Source organism: Humulus lupulus, chromosome 4 (genome assembly GCF_963169125.1).
Source record: "Humulus lupulus chromosome 4, drHumLupu1.1, whole genome shotgun sequence".
Lineage (NCBI taxonomy): Eukaryota > Viridiplantae > Streptophyta > Magnoliopsida > Rosales > Cannabaceae > Humulus > Humulus lupulus.
Window position 1 is genome coordinate 167,325,207 of NC_084796.1, and position 16,389 is coordinate 167,341,595.

Sequence of the window (16,389 nt, forward strand, 5' to 3'; positions counted from 1 at the left end):
CTCACAAGTGGAGTCTCGTCCTCCTCGTCCTCCTCATCCTCGTCCATCGCGACCTCCTCCACGATGATGGGCATAGAGGAGCGAGCTAGGGGAGGCCCCTGAGGCCTCCTTAGATTCAAAGTCTGATTTGGGAAAATCAGCTTACAAGCCACCATTGTCTCGTCCGTCACGAGCACCCGGTAGTCCTTCTCACTGGGGGGCAAGCCCGCCAGTGTTTCGTATTGGGCCCCGAGGGTCACAGATTTCTCTGTCCTTGCGAAGATAGCTGCAGGATTAATCCAAGTCAGAAAGGGACACAGGAATTGTACGAAATCTAACCTACGAGCTAAAGATAAAAAGAACTTACGAGGATGATTGAAGTAGTGGTGCTCGCAATTCCAGAACCCAGTTGACATGAAGAACTGGTCCTTAAAGTCATTAGGGTGGCTGGGCAGCTCGATGACCGCTACCGTATTGGGAAACTGGGTTAGATAGTAAAACCCGTCGCCTCGCCCCCGCTGGTCCGGGCTGGCTTTGAGGCAGAAGAAATATAAAATGTCTTCAGGAGTGGGGACCTCCCACTCGTGCTTCTGGAACAAATACCTCAACCCTGCCAGCAGACGGTAGGAGTTGGGGGGGAGCTAAAATGGGGCCAACCCCACGTAGTTGAGGAAATCAGCAAAATGCTGATCCAGTGGAAGGAAGGCCCCTGCCTTAAAATGTTCACTGCTCCAGGCCGCGAACGACTCGTCGAGCAGCGCACAGCTCCGCTCCCCATCTGAAGCAGGTTGGGCCACTACGGATGCTTTCCCCAGGGCGATGTTGTGGGAAAGGAAGATTTTGTTAATCTTCACCTGGTCGGTGATCTTTGAGACGATCCTCTCCGCCTCAAAGAATGCATCAGGAGCCACCTCAACCTCTTTCTCCATTTCCGGCCCGAAGCGGGGGATCGAGGAGCTAGGCATCGCCGCCTTTCCTCTATCCTGCTGGGAGGCCGAGCTGCTGACGTTCTTCTGTGGGAAATTCCTCTTTGGAGCCATCTGGTCGCCTAACGAACAAAAGAAAACATTTCAGAAAAGGCGACCCAAGCATGAGGAAAAAGCAATTATTATTTGCACGAGATGAGGTAAGCCCAGCCCGTGGAGAGTGGAACCACGCGATTCGATGAACACGCGCCTGTGCTCCCAACAGATCCCCGATTCCTCGGGATTCGTGTGTCAGGAGGGTCAGGATAGAATTTTCCTTGGGGGGAAAGTTTCAGTAGGCAGAAAATTGCAAAATCGCCTGTGAGGCGTGTTCCCTAAGCTACCCGATTTTGCACCCAAAATTACCAAAACTCCTACCCAGAAAATTTTCCCCAGAGAAAGCATCCTAAAACCCATACTCTAAAATGGTTTCCTACAGCAAAGATACCCTAACTTAAAAAGGGCTTTCACCCTCCGTATCCACAAAACCCAGTAAAACCTTGCATGCGGCTACAGTACAATTTTTACCTATGCTACAGTGGCATATATTTTCAAAACGAACATGGTCAGGAAACTTACAGTGTGTGGCAGGGAGGTGGATGGAAGTGTCACCTTGGTAAAAGATTCGTCGGTGTATTGGCTTCCAAAGCTCTGAAGAAATTCGTGCGCCTAAGCTTCTTGAACGCTGAAAGTAGCAGTAACAGAGTAGAGGGTTTGTTCTTCTGAGATTAAGAGAGAAGAAGAAGAGAAGTTTGAAAAATTTCGAATGAAAGGGTGGCCCATGCGTAGGGTGGCCACCCCTTTTTATCGCGTAAAGGATCACGTGTAGAGGGCCGTTGCATGGCCCTAATGAGGGATCCGAGGCCCTTCACTCGAAATACGAAACGACGGCTGGGCATAGGCTAGGCCATTAAATGCGGTTCTCGTAAGACGTACCGTCACCACCTACGATGTTCCACGTATCAGGCGCCTGCGTAAAAAGTGGAATATTAAGAGTTCATGGGGAAGTCTGAAAGCCCCTGCTGTGGTCTTATATACGGTGTGATATACCACGAGCAGGAGCTTGGGGGGCAGATGTACGCCATGATTTTCCCACGGGCTGATTAGCAAGCCGAGCTTCGGCCTAACCATGATTACCTCATGATCATCCCCAGAGCTGGAGCTTCTGTCGTAATGTCGTGCCTTCTTAGCTCGAGGAAGCCCCAAGAGCTCGCCTTCACCGCCCAAGGCCGGGGCAGGGATCCCGAAGACCGAGCTAAGTATGAAGCTCATGGTACGAGCTGGATATGGAGGCTGTGACCCTTTATGAAGTCAACACACGCAAGGTAAACGTGCATATATCAGGCATCATGTGTCTGATATCCCCCTGACTTCTCGGACACGCAGCAGGAACGTGCGTATTCAGACACCCACGACTGGGTTGGGCCGTGTGGCCTAATACCTCCTTACCTATTGATTTGACCACACTTATGTGTCAGGTTTAGGAATTAATCATGAATGTCACAGAATTGATACGACAAGTAAGAAGGTCACGGGATGACCTCCTTACCAACTTCCAGGCGCCTTCTCCTATAAATATGGAGACCCTGGGAGTTGATAGGGGTTGGAGAAATAATCTCTTGTAAGAAATACTGTGTAATCAAATACTCAGTATAGATCAATAATATTGACTAGTGGAGTAGAAGGATTTTAACCTTCGAACTACTTAAAAAAACGTGTCTTGAGTCACCTCTTTCATCCTCTAAGATCATATATCTATTTCGGCTCACCTTTAGCACTAATCCCTTTCTCTTCTTCTCTTAATTACCTGTTGGCGAAGAATCGCGTCAACAAGTGGTAATTATATAAATAATACTCAATGTTAGAAATATTGATTTACCCAATATTTTATATCCTATTGATTATCAAATATTCTGACATCAATTGTGACAGAGACCTTGATGAAATATCTCACCTATATAAATATAGGGTTCTGGTCCTCAAGCTCAAGCTCACACTCATTCTCATACTCTATCTAAAAGAACTAGTGAGGGCTTGAAAGTCCATTACCCTCTCTAATACTCTTTTCTTTTCTTTGTGCAGATCTAAAGTTGTTAGATCGAGGTTAATAAAATCAATGGCTGGAGGTATACTCTAACAATCATCTTTATTTTGTGATAATTCTATTTAGTCTATTATGCACATTAGTGTTATTATGCATCTAGATAATTATCTTACATTTGGTATCAAGATCCATGTTTTCCTTTGCCTTGATATTGTTGCATGCATATATATATAATTTATATATGTTTTGTCTTCATTTATACACATATTCATTTTATATGATTTGTATATTTGTGTTTTTATTGAATATTTGTTATTAGAAATGCTTCATTTATTAAATTTCTAACAGTTTTGAGCAATAAAACTAAAGAATATGTTTCATTATATATGTGCAAATTTTTTTGTTAGCTCAAATTTATTTTTCCATAAAGAATAGCATTAGAAATTATTTAGTTAATGTTTATAATGATTTTGTGAAAGAAAAAATAAGTCTGCAACTTAAGAAAACAAAGCTTTTAAAATTTTGCATCTATATATATATATATATATACATATTCATGGTCAAAAAATCAAAGTTTAATTTCTAGTTATTTTTTTAGCAACATAATGTTGTAAATCTTCAAGTTCATGATTTTCCAATTAATTTGTGTATTAAAATTGAGTTTCCCCAAGATAGAAATTAAAAAAAGAAGAAGAAAAATCTGAAAATTAAAGTTTCTAAAATATTTTTGGAATTAACATTTTTATTGATTTTCTACATTAATTTAGGCAATAAATTTAATTTTTTAATTTTGCTTATTTTAATTAAGCATATAATTTTGGTAATTTATATATTTTATTTGGTATATTTATAGCATGATTTATTTTTATTTATTGAGCATGCAATAATAATAATAATTGCACTAAGTTGGGTATGTAATTATATTTAATGTTTTACAATTAAGTTTTAGTATAGTTATCTATTAATTTACCAAATTGATTTATTGTCTTATTAAGTAATAATTATTAGATTAATTCTCCAATATATTTATTTATAGAATTATTGCATTTATTTATTTATCATGCATATAAATGTAGTGGATTGTACTAATTTTGTATGTTTGTTTATGTTTTAATTCATGCAGTACTTATGTAAAGACCTCATTTCTTAACATATATATATATAGTGTAAAAACAAAGTTTAACCTGAATACGACAATACTGAAATTCTGAATTTACAATTTTTTTTTTATTAAACAATACATAAACTAGTGTTCATAACTTCAAACCATACAATACCCACAACCAAATAAAACTTTATCTTACATACAAATCTTAATACTTTTATAAATAATTTTTGTGGCGTTACTACACCTTAACGTAGAACTAGAGATGTATCCAACTGATAAATTGAAAAGCTTTATGTAAATTACAAAGTTCATGAAATATTTTTAAAGCTTTATGTAAAGTTCACAAAATACTTTTTTTTTTTATGAAATATAAATATAAAATCAAGTTTCTCGTATATTTATAATATAGCATAGGAGAACTCCACTCCCTTCAGGTCAGCCCCATATGTACAATCACGTTGGCTCCACGTATACTCATCAACAATTTATATTTGAGGCATCTTACCTACAACACAAACATTATCTGATGAGCTAAGACTCAGTAAGCAGAATAACTTCCTCATATGCATTAAAATGAATGTGCAACATGTTATGTATTTTCTTTCTTTCACTTTCCTTTTATTTGGGCCCTAGAGGATGCTACTGCCGACATTACATAGGGAATCACATTCCCACCTGAACATAAACATGATAATAGGAAATTTCTCCCTCATAAACATTCATTATATAGCAAAGTACGTCTCCCTTATTACATTTTGGGACATAGGTCCCCCAACCAGCACGTCTACTTTAACGCTTTCAATAATTTATCTGTAAACATTAAGTGTGCTTATGCATAATAAATATAATATGCTTGAAAATAACTTATGCATAAATACAATATGGCAGAATAATATGTAAAGCATATAATTGCACATAAGACACATAAAAGACTTGTGTTGTAGATGGGGATTCTACTTACCTTGCGTCCTAATAAAACAACAGAAATTTTAGCTTCCTGATAAAAACACAAACTATTAACTTTCATAAAATCTACATGATGTCATTTTAGTTTATAATTGTTATTATTCCAGTTTTTCCCTATTTTATGTCCAGGCGTATGGCCATACTATAATTGTCTGTGGCAAGATCCTGGTCTAAAAGTCGTGGTCATGGTGATACAGAAATGTCTAGGTCATAATATCAGTCCATAATAGTAAGGAATAATGTCATGTAATAAAATTCCATAATAGTCCAAAGTGTGACCATATCCTATATAAGTTTAGTATTATAATGACACATAAAAATATAGTTTATATTTCAATTTTTGCATTGTAAATTATAATGACATGGTAAAATAATATATATAAATGTTGGCATTATAACGGCATGATAAAATAATCTATATATAAATTTTGGCATTATAACGACATGGTAAAATAATATATGTATAAATTTTGGCATTATCACGGCATGGTAAAATAATCTATATATAAATTTTGGCATTATAACTGAATAGCAAAATAATCTATATATAAATTTTGGCGTTATAACGGCATAGTAAAATAATATATATATATATAATAGCTAAATAACTGAATTGAAAGGCTCGGGAATGAGCTTACCTAAAAGGTTATCGTAGGCTAGCGCTACAAACATAACTTCGCCTAGATCTTAGAGATTTAGAACTCTTAAAAGAGTGTTAAGAAGATTTTTAGAGTGAAAGAAAGAAAATGAGGTTTTGTAATTCAAAATGAGTTTTGGAAGAGCTATTTATAGGAAAACTTTGGGTTACTATGCTAATAAAATATTTAAAATATCAAGCATAGTGGAATAATAAAATATTCAAAATATTAAGCATAGTGGTTTGTTAAAGTCATCATTGTATCACTACTGCATCATCATGTGGGAACCATGGGGTGGACCCTGCTGTGGGACCCTTGCGGACCTTACTATGGGACCCACTATGAATAGTACCCGGTGAAAAGCAACCAAAAAAATGAAAACTTCCCAATTTTCTTATATTACTTAGTTCAACATTTTTGACTCACAAACTTTTTTTGAAAAAGTTTCTCTAACATTCATAAATTAATTATTCTCATGTGTTAGTCACTTCAATAACTTAGAATTGTTAAAATCCCACAATAGAATACAACTATATCCCCAACGGTCAGGTTACTGTTTCCAACGGTCGGATCACTATTCACCAACGGTCATAACGACTAGTTTTTGTCCTATAAATACTTGTTCCTTCAACTATTTACTTGCACAACTTCTTCATCTCTTACCCTTCTACATAAAATTCATCATCAAATCATGAATTTCTCTTTATTGTTAATAACTTTAGTGATTGTTTGCTTGTATTTTGCATCAATCTATGGGTATTATACTAATGAAATGCCCATGAATATTATATTTGCGTATTCATTAGTTATACTTCCACTTTACTTAATAGTTATAGCCTTCGATTAAAATTGTAATTGTAACGCCCCATGTCACTATTGTAACGACCCGGATTTTCAAGACTCGATAATGCGGAAATATAAATGTTTTCATTTAACAAAATGTCTCAAAAACCCATAAAAAAAAACTTTTTAAAAAGTCGTATGGCCATACTTAATATTTAGTTACAAACATGTTTCATAAAGAGTAGAGTGAGCTTAGTTTAGGAAAATTACACAACATTTCCAAAAATAAAATGGCTTCCCAAAAGGTCGGTCCACATGTACATTTGCAAGGAAGACTCCAACGCTCACTGCTCTGCCTTGCCCTTGCTTTTACCTACAACATGAAACAACTAGGTAAGCGAAAACGCTTAGTAAGATCAACTTTCAAACAAAAGCATGTAGAGAACTAGGGTTCCAGATCTATCCAGACCCTACACAATCAATTTCAAGAACGCAAAGCGTCCTGGCAAACTTATGGTCATGTTTGATAACCAATGATAAATTATTTCCAATAAAACAGATAAAATCCTGCACTCAGAAAAATCCCATAACAAGCAGATATATTATATCACAACTATATGTTATCAACAATTATATCCCTGCACTCAGAAAATCCCAGAGCAAGTAGATATATTATATCACAACTATATCTTATCAACAAATATATCCCTACACTCATCAAGGGTAACTATTGTGTTACCTAGGGCATCGCTACTTATCCAAGAGTATAATCCAATTACACGGTTTTATGGAGACTTCTATGTTAATCAGTGGTGCTGGTGAGTAGTTGCCCCTAGGGTATTCAGCCTCACTCAATCTTGGCAACCCCCAGTATCTCTAGGTACTCTCATTGAATAGCCAATATTCACGGTTGCTATTCGGGAATAACTTATCAGAGCACTTGCTCGGGTTCTAACCATTCAATGATTAAGTAAGCATGAGGGCCCCTAGGTCCCATTTATTTTGGCGCCCCTAGGTTTAACCAGCTAATCCTCATCTCTTGGCCACTTGTCGCAGTAATGAGCCGGACATAATAAAATCAAGCAGTGTGACGGGGATCAACCGTCTAGGATATGAAGGATATCTACTGTTCATATTTTCTAAATCAGCACTCACTAGACTAACGTCTCTAAGGAACTTTCTATGACAGTCTATATATGTGCATGTATCCCTATACTAACATACAAGACAATAATCATTTCATGTTGCAGCCATACAATATAAGTTGACTTACTTGGAGTCCTTAGCGCTCAGCAGGTTTTCACCCTCCAACGTTCAGTCCAGTTATGCTTAGCCAATACTGTAGTTATCCATACAGTATACTCGGATTAATTATGACACTCATAATTCATTATTATTATTTTGGGCAGTTTGGTCATTTTAATAAAAATCATTTGTAAGGATTTATGATCCTTATTTGGTTTTAAACCTATTAAGGAAATTCATACAAAATATTTGAGACTAAACCCTAAGTCTCGGGGAGACCTATCCTAAGGTCTCGATACCTAGGCTCGGGTATCACAATTGTATTTTCCCACATTCTCCTAAAAATCTTATTCTTTCAAGGTATCGATTATTAACCTGCACTTTCGACTAGTCGGTTAAAATATGTAAGATTTTAGCCGGTATTATATCCAGAAAATACTAATAAATTCCTTAATTATTTAAAAAATAAATAAACTCTTAATTTTCCCTTTTATTTTTCTTAAGGTTTAAACTCTAAAAATCGTTTTAAGAAAATTGCCTAATTTGTCTTAATTAGGAAAACCGTTAAAAATTTCCCATCTTGACTAGTTAATTTTCCAAAATCAATTAATCAATTTTACTTACTAGAAAAATAATTCATTTAATTATTTTCTCAAAATATAGGGTTATAAACCATCTTTTAATTTATTAACTATTAATAAATTAAATATTTTATTTTTAAAAAGAATAAAAACTCTTTAATAAAAATAATTCACATTAAACTCAAAGTGGTAATTTTAGTGAAAATATGTTTTCAAGACTTACCAATTTATATATTGAAATAAGCAAAATTTTACTTTTTACCTTATGTTCCAAAATCTCATTTTTACACTAAGTGTGAAAAGCCTATTTTTCACATTTTTAACTATATACTTCGTTAGTTCATAACTTGAAATTTACTTACCCAATTGTTACTAAAATTTCCCAATTCTATTTTTGTTATGCCATTTAGGTCTTTGTAAAATCTTAGGTCAAAATGAGAATTTTTGATTGGTGAAATCATTTTCCAACAATGAGGTAAAAATGACCTTATTTTTAAGTTCTTATTTTTTTTCCAAACTTTGACAGTTAATAACTTTTAAACCGTTCAATATATTCTTACCAAATTTTACAGTGGAATACTAGGTTATGCCAACAATATGTCCACAAAATTTTAGAAAAAAATGGATTCATTTTCCCTATACAGTGGCTATCCAAACTTGGTTCCGAAAAAAAGAATACGAAAAAACAGTTTTTTACCTAAACTTTGAAATAGCATAACTTACTCATTTCTAAACATTTTTTTTGTGTTTCAAAAGCTCAATTTTATGTACTCAATCTCAAAAACATTACAGTACAATTTAATTTTACAAAATCAATATACAGTGGCTGGTTGACCCCTTGGAAGTCACAGCTCAAAACATGTTTTGTTTTAGGGTTTCCTACAAAACCCTTGGGGGTTTTGGTTCCTATTTTCAAAAATCAATACACAAGCATCATAAAAATTATAAAAAAACTACCATAACCTTATTACATCATCAGTAAGAAACTTTAATCATTAAATATACAAAATAATTCTTAAAACTAAAAACCCTACAACAAAAAATCATCAAAATTAATCTTTTTACCTTTTTGGTGTTCTTGCTTAAGGTTTGGACCTTCCTATTAGCTTTGGCTCCTTCAAAACCTTTCAAAAACCCTAACCAACTTCCCCCAACAACATAGTTAATTAGCTATTTGAAACTCTATGCTTAAAACTTTACAAAAGTCTAGATTAATGAAACTTTACCTTAGGGAAAACCCTTCCTAGACCAAGACTTAGCTTCCAAGTTTCTTTGGTGTTCTTGGGGTTGAAAATGGAGAGAACACTTTGAGAGGGTCTTCAAAAATCAGATGAGTGAATGAGAGAGAGTGGTGTGGTCGGTTGGGGAGGGTTGGAAGAGTTTATCACACCCTGACATTCCTAAAAATACTCAAGTGCTTTACTCCCACTTGCCCACTTGACCTTATCCCAAACTTTTAAATAAATGTGATTTAAACTCAATTCGTTAATAAATGGGATTTCAAAACATCACATGGCCGGCCACCCATTGTTATATATGTGATCATTTCATTTTTTTTTATAAAGGTTAATAATTATTTGCTAAGAAGAAAAGTCCAAATTGACTTTCTATACCTTTTTCACTCTTTTTAAGTTTTAAACACAAAACTTAACACTAAATAATTAAATTAAATATCTCTTACATTTAATTTAATTAATCACACAATAAAATTTAACCTAAGGTCCCATTTCGGTAAAATTAGGCATTTAACACAAAATGCCCTAAAATTTTCATTTTCTTTTAGGTTTATTATTTTTGACCAAACACTTTTATGAATATATTTTATGCCCAAAATATATTTGCCATAATTTTTCATTTTATTTTCTGAGATTTTTACCCGATCAGGGTTTTTGTGTCGGTCTAGGACCGAAAGTCTTATCTTGACTTTTAAAATCACAAAATTCATATTTTGGCTAGCAATAGCTCATGGAATACTTCCAAACAAAATATAATATTATTTAAAATAATATTCTTAACCTGGGGGAAAAATCCCGACCTGAGTCGTTTAAAGGTACCCGAAAACGCAGGACGTTACAATACCTACAATTTATAAAGGTTTTGTCCTCGAAACTTAAAACAAATGAGGATACAACTCCCTCATCTTGTCTTCTGTTTCCCAGGTTGCCTCTTCAATGCCATGGTTACACCACTGCACCTTTACCAATGACACCGTCTTGTTCCTCAACACTTTTTCCTTTCGGTCTAGTATCATAATCGGTTTTTCCTCATAGACGAGTTGAGGATCCACGCTCAGCTGCTCATAGCTGATTACATGCGAGGGATCGCGCATGTATTTTCTCAATAAGGATACATGAAACACATCATGCACCTTAGACAGGGCGGGCGGAAGAGCTAAAAGATAAGCTACTTCCCCGATCCTCTCTATGATTTCGAAAGGTCCAACGAACCTTGGGCTAAGCTTTCCTTTTTTCCTGAATCGCATAGCCCCTCGTAGCAGAGCTACCTTCAGCAGCACATTATCGCCAACCTCAAGCACCAGGGGTCTCCTGCGTCGGTCGACATATTTGCGTTGTCGATCAATCGAAGTTTGCAAGCATTGCCTTATCTGTCGGATGTCCTCGGTAATCTGATCAACCTTATTCGATCTGAGAAACTTTCTTTCACTGGTCTCGTGGCAATGAATCAGTGATCGACATTTCCTTCCATACAAAGCCTCATACGGAGCCATCTTGATGGAATCATGATAGCTATTATTGTAAGTGAACTCTATCAGTGGAAGCTTCTCATTCCATGACCCTTGAAAGTCGAGCACCCAGGCTCTTAGCATATCTTCCAGGGTCTGAATTGTTCGTTCGCTTTGACCGTATGTTTGTGGGTGGAAAGAAGTGTTAAACTTCAGTTTAGTACCCAACCTCGTTTGGATTCTATTCCAGAATATCGAGGTAAAATGTCCGTCGCGATCTGATACGATGGAGTTGGGTACACCATGCAGTCTCATTATTTCTGTAATGTAAATATCTGCTAACTTATGTGCGCCATAAGTTACCTTGATCAGCAAGAAATGAGCAGACTTAGTCAGCCTATCCACGATAACCCAAATGGCATCGTGCCCCTTAGGAGTGGTTGGTAGACCTATGACAAAGTCCATAGTGACCATCTCCCACTTCCATTCCGGAATTTCTAAGGGTTGCAACAATCCGGCTGGCCATTGATGCTCGGTCTTTGTCTGCTAACAAGTCAAGCAGTGTGCCACATATTCTGCCGTCTCCTTTTTCATCCCAGGCCACCAATAGTACTTCTTCAAGTCTTGGTACATTTTTGTGGTACCCGGATGCATGGCATAAAGAGCATTATGTCCCTAAAAAAAAATCCGCTTCTTGATCTCGTCAACGTCCGGAACACATATTCTGCCCTTGAACCCCAATACTCCATCTTCGAAGATATGGAATCCTGGTCGCCCCTCGTTCCTCACTTCGTACATCAATCCTTGAACCCATGGATCGACTAACTGCCTGCCTCTTATAGCTTCCATAATGGTAGGCTCGATAGAGAGGTTAGCCAATTGACCAACTATTATCTCCAAACCCAAGGTAGCAAGGTCGGCTTGTAACTGCGGCAAAATCTCTTTCACTGTCATCACGTAAGCACTTGGTTGTCAACTCAATGCATCTGCCACCTTGTTTGCTTTTCCCGGGTGGTACAGAATGTCGCAGTCATAGTCGTTAAACAATTCCAACCATTGTCACTGTCTCATATTTAATTCCTTCTGAGTGAAGAAATACTTCAGGCTTTTGTGATCAGTGTAGATGTCGCAATGTATCCCTTATAGGTAGTGCCTCCATATTTTTAGTGCAAAAACCACTGCTGCAAGCTCTAGATCATGAGTGGGATAGTTCTTCTCGTAATTCTTTAGTTGTCGAGAAGCATAAGAAATTACTTTTCCGTGTTGCATCAGCATTGCTCCCAACCCTCGGCCTGAGGCGTTGCTATAAATAGTATATCCCTCTTTGCCATTAGGGATTTTCAGCATTGGGGCTCCTGAAAACTCTTCTCACACTTGTCAGTCCATTCATATTTGATGTTTTTGCGGGTGAGGGCGAATAATTCCAAACAAAATATAATATTATTTAAAATAATATTCTTAACCCGGGGGAAAAATCTCGACCCGAGTCGTTTAAAGGTACCCGAAAACGCAGGACGTTACAACTATGGCTGCTTCCTAGAATGATGACTGGCTCTACAAACCAACACGAGTCTTTCCAGTGTTCTTTGTCCTCACTTGCATGCTTCCTGGGAAAACTTCCTAGGAGGTCACCTATCTTGAGATTACTCCAGGTCAAGCATGCTTAACTTTATAGTTCTTAAGTGATGGGCTACCGAAAAGAAGATGCATCTTGTTGATATAGGTAATACCCATCAATCCATTTAAGCCCTCTTCAACTATGTAGTCCCATACCTACACAGTCTTAGAATCATCACACTTGACCTTCCCCAGGCAGTGTGGGATTGCACAGCTTTACCCGGTCTTTCCCTCTGCGGGTCACGGGATTCTGACTGTCACAGTAATGCACTCAAAAGTATGAATAAAATATCTTATCTTATTTTTCATAATTGCTATAATGCATTTGTTGAAAGAAGTGAGTGTTACAATCTACCATCCTTACAAATTTTCGTCCACGAAAATCTAGAGTAAATCGGGATATTTAGCTTTCATCTCATATTCACGCTCCCACGTAGCCTCTTCTATTTTTTGGCTTTTCCACAATACCTTGACGAAAGGTATTTCTTTATTTCTTAAGACCTTATTCTTTTGATCCAAGATTTGGACAGGTTTTTCCTCATAGGTAAGGTGTTTGTCCACCTGGATAACTTTATGTTGCAACACGTGACTGTAATCAAGAATATATTTCTTCAACATAGACACATGGAATACATCATGTACATCCGAAAACTCTGGTGGTAGTGCCAATTTATAGGCCACTTTTCCAATTTGGTCTAGTATTTCAAAAGGTCCAATGAACCTTGGATTCAACTTTCCTTTTTGTCCAAATCTCATAATACCTTTCATTGGTGTTATCCGTAAAAATACTTTTTCTTCGACATGGAACACTAATGGTCTTCTTCGTTTCTCTGCATAACACTTTTGTTGACTTTGGGCTACTACTATCCTCTATTGAATTTTTTGAATGACTTCCGTTGTTGATGTCACAATATCTGGTCCAGTTTGTTGCTCTATATACTTTCTTTCACCCACCTCAGTCCAATGGATAGGAGATCGACATTTCCGCCCATATAACGCTTCATAGGGTGCCATCCCTATGGTTTCCTGATACCTGTTGTTATAGGAAAATTCAATCAGCGGTAAATATTTACTCCACGATCCTTCAAAGTTCAGGACACACGCTCTTAGCATATCTTCAAGGGTTTGTATAGTCCTTTCTATTTGTCCATCTGTTTGTGGGTGGAAAGCTATACTAAATTTCAATCTTGTCCCCCATAGCCTTGTGCAAGCTATGCCAGAACTTTGAAGTAAATTTTGAGTCTCTATCTGACACTATGGAAATTGGAATTCCATGTAATCGTATTATCTCTTGCACATAAGCTTCCGCTAACTGGTCCCCTGTGTACGCCACCTTTACTGGAAGGAAATGAGCAGATTTTGTTAATTGATCGATGATGACCCATATCGAATCATAGCCTTTGCTTGTTCGTGGAAGTCCAATAACGAAGTCCATTGCAATCTGCTCCCATTTCCATTTTGGTATTTCCAAAGGCTGCAGTTCTCCTACAGGTCATTGATGTTCTACCTTAATCCTTTGGAAAGTAAAACACCGAGCTACATATTGAGCTACATCTTTCTTCATACCAGGCCACCAAAATTGTTCCTTCAGACTTCTGTACATCTTTGTTGAGCCCGGGTGTACCATGTATGGAATGTTATGAGCTTCATTCATCATCTTTTTCTTAATGTCCTCTCTTCCAGGTACGCATATTCTTTCGTTAAATTTTAATATTCCTAGTCAGAAACATTAAAATTCTTCACTTTTTCTTCTTTGGCTTCTGCTTTGACCTTGGTTAGTTGAGGATCTGATTCTTGACCTTCTTTTATTTCCTCCAGTAGAGTCGACTGTAACATCAGATTGGACAATCCTTCGATTACTACTTGTATACCCGATCTTACTACTTCCTATTGTAGCGGTTTGGACAAGGCTTGAAGGAACATTAAGCTTGTCAACGTCTTTCTACTTAATGCATCCGCTACTTTGTTAGCTTTACCAGGGTGGTATAAAATTTCACAGTCGTAGTCTTTGACTAATTCTAACCACCATCTTTGTCTCATATTAAGTTCCTTTTGGGTAAAGAAGTACTTCAAACTCTTGTGATCAGTAAAATTTTTACATCTTACTCCGTAGAGGTAATGTCTCCAAATTTTCAAGGAAAAAACTACCGCAGCTAACTCTAGATCATGTGTGGGGTAGTTCTTCTCGTAATCCTTTAATTGTCTGGAGGCTTAAGCTACTGTTATATTATTTTATAATATAATGTTTTAGATTAAATAAATGTGACATAGAGTGTCACATATTGTAACATATAATAGAGAGTTACATTATTTGGATATATGTGAAATATCCAAACATGTAACATATTGGGTGTTAAAAATTCATCACAAATTTGTAACTCCCAAATATCACCCATTATTGTGTAGATTTGTTGTTACACAATATTGAGATGAATTTCTTAAAGCCATATGAGAAATGACTGATAGAGATGTGATTTTAACTCCCATATTGTGTATGGAAGTTACAAAATCAAGTGGGAATAAATTGGAACGTTTTGGAAAAAACTAAAAAATTGGTTGCTGAAAAAGATCAAGGGCCGCGGCCATAGTGGCTGACAGCTTCATACAAATTCGGGTTTTATCCAATTTTGAACGTTTCCAATAGCCAAGTAACTCCCAAATCTCTATTTTAATTCCATAAAACATCAAATTAATCATTGGTAACACCCATGAGGGTTGGTGGAATTGGAAATTCAAAGGGGGTCTCAAAACTCTATAAATAGGAGCCTAATGCTCACTTGTAAGATACAACATTTCTCTCCATTAGAGCACTTGGCTAGAAACACCTTGAGGCTTGATAATTCCAGAAAGCATTTCCTATAATCTGTGAGAGATCTCTTAGTGCTTGAGTTAGGGGGAAATAAGCTTTTGGACAAAGGTTTCAAACCTTGTTCAAGTTGGTGATCCCCAACACTCTTCACTTTGGTAGTGTGAGTGAGAGTTGTTTATCTTTTGTTTCTTGTTCCTTTCTTTCATTCTATTGCTTTTCATCTTTATATTGTTCTTCTCTATTTACTTGTATTTCTTGTTCAAGAGTTGTAATCCTTTCTTTTCTTTTGTTTCAAACACTTTACTTTATTTGTAACCTTTTGCTTAGAGTTGTATTTTACTATTCTCTTCTTCTTCATTTTCTTTGTTTATTTGTAATTTTCAGTTATAGAGTTGTAACTCTTTTTAATTAATCATTATTTATTTGTATTATATTGCATAGAGTTGTAATTTCTTACCATTTCCTTTGAGGCAAATTTATATTTTCATAACAGCTACTACTCTCCCTTCTTGCATCAACACTGCTCCTAATCCCATCTTTGAAGTGTCACAGAAAATTTCAAACTCGTCTGTACTATTCGGGATTGTGAGGATTGGAGCATTAGTTTGTCGATTCTTTAATTCCATAAAACTCTTTTCACAAGCTTCCGTCCATATGAATCGACTATTCATTCTAGTGAGCACTGTAAGTGGGGCTGCAATTTTGGAAAATCCTTCTATGAATCGTCGATAAAATCCAACTAAGCCTAGAAAACTTCTTACTTCAGTTGCATTCCTTGGCTAAGACCATCCTTTTACTACTTCTACCTTAGCTGGATCCCCCAAAATCCCACTTTTTGACACAACATGTCCCAAAAAGTTAATTTTATCAAGCCAAAATTCACACTTCTTGAATTTGGCATATAGTTGTTCCTTTTTTAGAGTTTCCAACGTACATCTTAGATGTTCGTCTTGTTCTTTTTCTGACTTTGA

General features: G+C 36.4%; 1 protein-coding gene across 1 annotated transcript; it reads right to left on the reverse strand.

Annotated features, from left to right (window-relative positions):
- Nucleotides 1-12,993: 12,993 nt before the first annotated feature.
- On the reverse strand, nt 12,994-13,377 carry LOC133832654 (uncharacterized). The gene has a single exon (XM_062262964.1). It carries the CDS (start codon nt 13,375-13,377, stop codon nt 12,994-12,996), a length of 384 nt encoding a protein of 127 aa, XP_062118948.1.
- Between the last annotated feature and the right edge of the window lie 3,012 nt (nt 13,378-16,389).